Below are 8,446 nucleotides of genomic sequence, written 5' to 3'. Positions count from 1 at the left end.
CGAGTGAGAATTTGTTGAATAACTTTTTACCCGATTATCGAAATAAGTTCCGGTCTTCGGCAACATTCATCATTGAGATCTGAAAAATTCAATTCGGCTTTGACCCTATGACGTCATCTATGTATTAATGCTCTACAGCGTGGATAACCTTTTTTGAAAATTCTCCATAGTAATTCCCATATAAACCTATTTTGCTTTTGGGCCACCATTAAATCACCACCGAAATGACTGAAAATTTGACAGGGCTCTAGTTTTACACCAAGGATTGTAATGAACATATGGGAGCTTTGAATTTTTGACATGTTTAAAGTCTGAACTGCCCTAACCTCGGACACATCATCAGTGCCAGGGGTATCCAACCGGATCCAGCGAAAATTGCAGCGATTTCGGAGATGCCTGCTGCAACCGACGTGTCCACATTGCGCTCATTCCTGGGTGCAGTCAATTTCTACGGAAAGTTCGTCCGTGAGATGCATCAACTACGCCATCCGTTGGACAACCTGCTCAAGAAAGACACGAAATTCGTCTGGAATCGAGAGTGTCAGCACGCTTTCCAAAACATCAAGCGCGTGTTGCAGTCCGATCTTTTGCTCGTTCACTACAATCCAGAGCAAGAGATCATCGTAGCGGACGACGCTTCCAAAACAGGCATCGGTGCAGTCATTCTGCATAGTTTCTCGAACGGCACCATCAAGGCGGTATCGCACGCATCAAGATCACTGTCCGCAGCAGAGCAGAACTACAGCCAGATCGAAAAGGAAGCACTGGCATTGGTTTTCGCTTGTACGAAGATTCACCGCATGCTGTGGGGTCACCGTTTCATATTGCAAACGGACCATCAACCGTTGCTGCGAGTGTTTGGTTCCAAAAAGGGCATTCCCGTGCATTCCGCAAATCGACTCCAGCGATGGGCCCTGACGCTGTTAGGGTACGACTTCCAAATCGAATACGTGGCAATGCAAGACTTCGGCTACGCTGACGTGCTGTCTCGACTGATTAGCAATCACCAGAAGCACGAAGAAGAAGCAGTCATCGCCGCAGTTCGAATTGAAGAAGATGTCAGTTCCTGCTTCCACGATTCGTACCAACATTTGTCAGTCACCTACGAGATGCTCAAGGCCGCCACCAAGAAGGACACCGTGCTGCAGAAGGTAATTTCTTTCGTTCAAGGTACCTGGCCGGCGCGCTGCGAAGGCATCCAAGACATCGAGGTTCGATCGTTCTTCAGCCGTCGTGATTCCTACTCCGTAATCGACGGTTGCCTCATGATGGTCGACCGAATCGTGGTTCCAATGTCCCTTCAAAAACGAATCCTCAAGCAAGTACACGAAGGACACCCTGGCATCGAGCGGGCAAAAGCAGTTGCTCGTGGAATCGTGTTCTGGCCGACGATGGATGAAGACATCACCAGCTACGTCCGCCGGTGCTCGAGCTGTGCAAGTGCTGCCAAATCTCCGCCACAAGCTCAGCCACAACCATGGCCTCGCGCTGAGGGACCGTGGCAACGCATCCACATCGATTTTGCTGGACCTGTGGATGGAATGTACTATTTAGTAATGGTGGATTCTTTCTCCAAGTGGCCGAAAATTCTTCAAACCTGTTCTCCTACAACCTCTACTACCATCGCTTTCCTTCAAGAAGGTATCTCTCGATTCGGAATCCCTTTGGTCATCGTTTCAGATAACGGAAGTCAGTTCACAAGCGCTGATTTCCGTACGTTTTGCGAAAAGTTTCGAATCGTCCACATCCGAACAGCGCCCTACCACCCACAATCAAACGGGCAAGCGGAAAGGTTTGTGGATACGTTGAAGAGATCGCTCAAGAAATTTGTCGGGGGAGGAGAAACATCAACTGCTAGCGCACTGCAAACGTTCCTGTATGTATACCGATTCACTCCGTCAACGGTGTTGAACGGTAAGTCTCCTGCCCAGATCATGCTTGGACGACCGATGAGGACAACTTTGGACCTGTTGCGACCATCACCGAAACCCGATTTCCAGCCACAACAGTCAGGTAAACGAAGTTTCTCGGCAGGTTCCAAAGTATTCGCCAAGGTCTACTCTTCAAACGAGAACTGGAAGTGGATGCCTGGAACCATTCTCGAAGCAATCGGGAGTGTGAGCTACAATGTCCTGCTGGATTGTCAAGTGGGCCGACGCAAGGTTCTGCGGGTGTGCAGGTGAGGGCTCTGATACATGAGGCGACTCTGAAGGTCAAAGACATTGACGAGATCACCGAAGTGGAAGAGCTCGTCACGGCACTGCGGCAACAGTGCGATGTGCAGGTGGCCGCCGCAGCCGTTAAGCTACGGAGAGGGCCAGCAGGGACACAGATAGGCTTGGTTCAGCTACCTGTGGCGGATGTTAAAAAGTCCGTTAAAGTAGGAAGTATAAAGGTGGGCTGGTGTGTATGTCACCTGACATTCCACGAGCCACCAGAGGTTTGCTTCAGGTGTCTGGAACCAGGACACAAGTCGCGGGACTGCAAAGGCCCCGACAGGCGCAAACTGTGAAGGCGATGCGGCGCTGAAGGTCATAAGGCCCAAAACTGCACGAGTCCGCCCATCTGCATGATTTGTACCGGGAAAACCTCGAAAAACAGACATACGCTGGGTGGTCCAGGGTGCCCGGCCTTTAAAAAAGCCGCAGTGAACAACAAATCACAGTGCAGGTAACGCAGCTGAACCTCAACCGCTGTGATGCGGCTCAGCAACTGCTTTGTCAGGCGGTTTCTGAGTGGGAGACGGATATCGGCATCATTTCGGACCCATACCGAGTACCCGCCGGTAACGGCAACTGGGCCTCGGACGGGACCAGGAAAATGGCGGCGATATGGACGACGGGTAAATACCCCGTGCAGGAGTTGGTGTCTACTACCTACGAGGGCTTCGTGGCCGCCAAAGTAAACGGGGTCTTCTTCTGTAGCTGTTATGCGCCTCCGCGGTGGTCGATCGAGCGGTTCACGCAAATGCTGGACCGCTTAACGACCGTGCTAACAGGGCGAAGGCCGGTGGTAATAGCGGGTAACTTTAATGCCTGGGCTGTGGAATGGGGAAGCCGTTTCACGAACCAGCGGGGTCAGATCCTGCTAGAAACATTGGCCATCTTAGATGTCGACTTGGCTAACGTCGGTACCAAGAGTACCTATAGACGAAACGGAGCGGAGTCAATTATTGACGTGACCTTTTGTAGTCCTGGCTTAACAAGTAGTTCGAACTGGAGAGTAGATGATGGCTACACTCACAGCGACCACCTGGCGGTTCGCTACAGTATCGACTACAACAACAGCAGACAGCGGATAGAAGAAGAGGCGGCTAGGCAAAGGCCAAGCCCTCGTAGGTGGAAGACATCATACTTCGACGAAGAGGTATTTAGGGAAGCGCTCCGCCGTGAGCGAAACTTAATCGGTTTAGACGGCGACGAGCTGGTAGCGGTGCTCCCACGTGCGTGTGATGCGACCATGCCTAGGCGAGTCCACCCTAGAAATGGGAGGCCACCTGCGCCGCGCCTGCCTACGGGCTAGGCGGCGGATGCAGCGAGCACGATCAGAGGTAGAGCGAAACGAACGGCGGGTGGTGTTCGCCGCTGCAAAAGCCGCGCTCAAGACCGAGATAAGAGCAAGCAAAAAGGCCTGCTTTGAGGGTCTCTGTCAGAGTGCCAATACGAACCCGTGGGGTGACGCCTACAGGATCGTTATGGCCAAGACGAGAGGTGTGATGGCTCCTACAGAGCAATCTCCAGAGATGTTGGAGGGGATCATTGGAGGACTTTTTCCGCGTCATGATCCTAGTCCTTGGCCTCCTTTCGTAGGACAGCCGGGGACTGGGGCTGGCGATGAGGAGCGGGTCACCGATGTGGAACTTGCGGGGATAGCTAAGTCCCTTAGCGTAGGTAAGGCCCCAGGTCCGGACGGAGTTCCGAACCTGGCCTTAAAAGTAGCTATTGCAGAAGCTCCCGAGATGTTCAGGTCTGCTATGCAGAAATGCCTGGACGAGGGAGTTTTCCCAGAAGCTTGGAAGAGGCAGAGCCTGGTACTATTGCCAAAGGCGGGGAAACCCGGAGACCCGTCGGCATATAGACCAATATGCTTGATTGACACGGCGGGGAAGGTGCTCGAAAAGATCATCCTCAATAGAATGTTGAAGTTCACTGAGGGCGTAAATGGTCTCTCGAGCAACCAGTATGGCTTCCGGAAGGGGAGGTCCACCGTAGACGCTATCTTGTCGGTTACAAAAACCGCCGAGAAAGCACTCGAGCCTAAGAGGAGGGGAATTCGCTTCTGCGGGGTAGTGACTATGGATGTAAGGAATGCATTTAATAGCGCCAGTTGGGCATCTATTGCCGATGCGCTCTTGCGTCTGGGGATACCGGAGTACTTGTACAAGATTCTCGGAAGCTACTTCCAGAATCGCGTACTAGTTTACGACACGGAGGTGGGTTGGAAGTGCTTTCACATAACCTCAGGAGTCCCGCAAGGTTCCATCCTGGGTCCGGTGTTATGGAATGTCATGTACGACGAGGTGTTGAGGTTAGAGTACCCAGTGGGAGTGGTGATTGTCGGATTTGCCGACGATATTACGCTCGAAGTCTACGGTGAAACGATCGAGGAGGTGAAGTTGACTACCGACCACTCGATCAAGGTTGTGGAGGCGTGGATGCGGTCCAGGAAACTGGAGCTAGCTCACCACAAGACAGAGGTGACGGTTGTTAACAACATGCAGTCGGCGCAGTAGACGGAGATCAGTGTAGGAGAGTGCACTATCCTGTCGAAGCGCTCTGTCAAGCACTTGGGCGTGATGATCGACGATAAGCTTACCTTCGGTAGCCACGTCGATTATGCCTGTAAAAGAGCCTCCACAGCTATTGCGGTACTGTCCCGGATGATGTCCAATAGCTCAGCGGTGTACGCCAGTAACCGCAAGCTTCTGGCTAGTGTTGCTACGTCCATACTTAGGTATGGCGGCCCGGCGTGGGGTACCTCGCTAAGTACTGAATGCTGCCGACGGAAGCTGGAAAGTACTTTCAGGCTTATGTGTCTGAGGGTTGCGAGCGCGTACCGTACCGTGTCACACGACGCTCTCTGCGTCATTACTGGTATGGTGCCTATCAGCATTCTTATCAGTGAGGACATGGAGTGCTTCGAAATGCGCGGCACAAGAGGCATACGCAAGACTGTCAGCCTCTATGGTCAAATGGCAGCGCGCGTGGGACAGTTCCACCAAAGGTAGGTGGACCCATAGGTTGATACCGAGGGTAGATAGTTGGATTAATAGGCGCCATGGGGAAGTTACATTCCACCTGACACAGGTCCTTACAGGTCATGGTTGCTTCCGACAGTATCTACACTGTTTCGGGCATGCGGATTCTCCCGAATGCCCAGTGTGAAATGGTTTAGAGGAAACGGCGGAACACGTTTTGTTCGTGTGCCCGCGTTTTCGCACAATGCGTGACCGCATGCTTGCCACATGCGGGGAGGACACAACTCCGGACAACTTGGTCCAGAGAATGTGTAGGGATGAGTTTAGCTGGAATGCCGTTTCAACGGCTATCACCCATATCGTCTGGGAGCTACAGAGGAGGTGGCGCGTTGACTCGGAGAATGGCTAGTCCAGATGCAGTACAAGAGGTGGTCCAGGGGTTCGAAGTCGGCTTCGTAGGTCATACCGATGCCCTGCGGTCGAGATCGACCCTTACAGCGATTAAGTGGCCGCGGAGAGGAAGTCCCGGTAGTGGTGCTGTCGTGGCGTCGGTCTACTGGGTTGGCTCCGTGCCCGCGGTTGGAAAGGGGTCCCCGGCAAGGGTCGGGGTAGGTGAGATCCTGCTGTCTGCAACCTACGGGTGCATCTGATAGGGCCTGAAGGGTAGTGATACCCTCCCTTACGGGCAGGTCAGATCGGGTTGCACGTGGGCATCAGTTCTTGATGTCCGCTCAGCAGTAGGGCGCGGGCGGGGTTGACCCTGCCCGCCTTCCGAGGACAAAGGGAGTGGCGAGGACCACTCGGGAAACTGGCTAAGCGCCAGCATGCTATCGTGATGGACTCTCCAGAGCGAGTCATCGATAATCGTTGCTGCTAGGCTACGGCAGCTAACCTTGAGGGTGCGATATGCACTAGCCCCTCTCTGAAGCAGTACCTTCTTGGTGGTTCCGAAGAGACGTAGGGTTTGGCGACCATAGGAATGTGTTTTAGTGGGTCGAGGAGAGAGTAGTCCTGGCTTCTACCGGCGTTGTAGAAGACGGCCTTAACCCCACACTACCCTATCCTGCCTGTTAGGGTGTCTGATGAGCAGATTTATCCCCCTATGGTTTAGAAGAAAAAAAAAAAAGGTTCTGCGCTCACATGTCGACCAGCTCCGTTCAAGAATGGAAGAAGCCGTTCCAGTTGGACCAGCGCCGCTGTCCATCTTAATCGAAGATTTTGGCCTTTCCGCAAACAAAGCTACACAGCCCCGGCAAAGCGAGTCGCCGGCCGTCGTATCAGATCAGCAGTCATTTTCCGAAGAAACTTTTGAGTCATCCATGATTGTTCCTGAAGAAACTCTGTCGATTGAAAAAGAAGAAACTATTACCGACGGATAACAGTCTGCCCATCCAAACATCAACACCCGTGCAGCCAGTATCGCGACGTCCAGAGCGCTCAATCCGGCCGCCGAGGAGATTGGCTGATTTCCACTGCTATCAACTCAAAGGGGGAGATGCTACCATGGGTACGAGACCGAGCAACAATCGCAGTTTGATGCAGATTCAAAGTGAAAAATTTTGACATTCAAGCTTTACCTTCCGAATAAATAAATCATAGAATTGTTAGCTCTTTCTTTTACTAAAGAATAATTGAAGAAGGTAACAAGGTCAACCTTAAAAGCGATCAAGTGGCCGCGGAGAGGAAGTCCCGGTAGCGGTGCTGTCGTGGCGTCGGTCTACTGGGTTGGATCCGAGCCCGCGGTTGGAAAGGGGTCCCCGGCAAGGGTCGGGGTAGGTGAGATCCTGCTGTCTGCAACCTACGGGTGCATCTGATAGGACCTGAAGGGTAGTGATACCCTTCCCTACGGGCAGGTCAGATCGGGTTGCACTTGGGCATCAGTTCTTGATGTCCGCTCAGCAGTAGGCCGCGGGCGGTGTTGACCCTGCCCGCCTTCCGAGGACAAAGGGAGTGGCGAGGACCACTCGGGAAACTGGCTAAGTGCCAGCACGCTACCGTGATAGACTCTCCAGAGCGAGTCATCGATGTTCGTTGCTGCTAGGCTACGGCAGCTAACCTTGAGGGTGCGATATGCACTAGCCCCTCTCTGAAGGAATACCTTCTTGGTGGTTCCGGAGAGACGTAGGGTTTGGCGACCATAGGAATGTGTTTTAGTGGGTCGAGGAGAGAGTAGTCCTGGCTTCTACCGGCATTGTAGAAGACGGCCTGAACCCCACACTACCCTAACCTTCCTGTTAGGGTGTCTGATGAGCAGATTTATCCCCCTATGGTTTAGAAGGAAAAAAGAAAAAACACACACACACACACACACACACACACACACACACACACACACACACACACACACACACACACACACACACACACACACACACACACACACACACACACACACACACACACACACACACACACGTGCGTGTGATGCGACCATGCCTAGGCGGGTCCACCCTAGAAATGGGAGGCCACCGGCTTACTGGTGGACCGACGCGATTGCGGACCTGCGCCGCGCCTGCCTACGTGCTTGGCGGCGGATGCAGCGAGCACGAGCAGAGGTAGAGCGAAACGAACGGCGGGTGGTGTTCGTCGCTGCAAAAGCCGCGCTCAAGACCGAGATAAGAACTAGCAAAAAGGCCTGCTTTGAGGGTCTCTGTCAGAGTGCCAATACGAACCCGTGGGGTGACGCCTAAAGGATCGTTATGGCCAAGACGAGAGGTGTGATGGCTCCTACAGAGCAATCTCCAGAGATGTTGGAGGGGATCATTGGAGGACTTTTTCCGCGTCATGATCCTAGTCCTTGGCCTCCTTTCGTAGGACAGCCGGGGACTGGGGCTGGCGATGAGGAAAGGATCACAGATGTGAAACTTGCGGGGATAGCTAAGTCCCTTAGCGTAGGTAAGGCCCCAGGTCCGGACGGAGTTCCAAACCTGGCCTTAAAAGTAGCTATTGCAAAGGCTCCCGAGATGTTCAGGTCTGCTAAGCAGAAATGCCTGGACGAGGGAGTTTTCCCAGAAGCTTGGAAAAGGCAGAACCTGGTACTATTGCCAAAGGCGAGGAAACCACCCGGAGACCCGTCGGCACATTGGACGGTTGTTAACAACATGCAGTCGGCGCAGCAGACGGAGATCAGTGTAGGAGAGTGCACTATCTTGTCAATGCGCTCTGTCAAGCACTTGGGCGTGATGATCGATGATAAGCTTACCTTCGGTAGCCACGTCGATTATGCCTGTAAAAGAGCCTCCACAGCTA

The 8,446-nt window shown here is 53.0% G+C and overlaps 1 protein-coding gene across 1 annotated transcript; it reads left to right on the top strand.

The window, feature by feature from the left end:
* The first annotated feature begins 372 nt into the window (after positions 1-372).
* On the top strand, positions 373-7,613 carry LOC134285334 (uncharacterized protein K02A2.6-like). The gene is made up of 2 exons (XM_062845913.1): positions 373-2,162; positions 6,325-7,613. Exons 1-2 carry the CDS (start codon positions 393-395, stop codon positions 6,574-6,576), a joined length of 2,022 nt encoding a protein of 673 aa, XP_062701897.1. The 5' UTR covers positions 373-392; the 3' UTR covers positions 6,577-7,613.
* Positions 7,614-8,446: the final 833 nt, after the last annotated feature.

Source organism: Aedes albopictus, chromosome 1 (genome assembly GCF_035046485.1).
Source record: "Aedes albopictus strain Foshan chromosome 1, AalbF5, whole genome shotgun sequence".
Taxonomy (NCBI): domain Eukaryota; kingdom Metazoa; phylum Arthropoda; class Insecta; order Diptera; family Culicidae; genus Aedes; species Aedes albopictus.
Note: the sequence above shows the minus strand (reverse complement) of the source record. Positions and strands in the feature narration are given on the sequence as shown.

Coding starts and splice junctions, on each gene's coding strand:
- LOC134285334 (XM_062845913.1), top strand. CDS start 393: ATGCCTGCTGCAACCGACGTGTCCACATTGCGCTCATTCCTGGGTGCA. Junction 2,163..6,324: donor GTCAAGTGGGCCGACGCAAG/GTTCTGCGGGTG, acceptor AAAAAAAAAAAG/GTTCTGCGCTCACATGTCGA.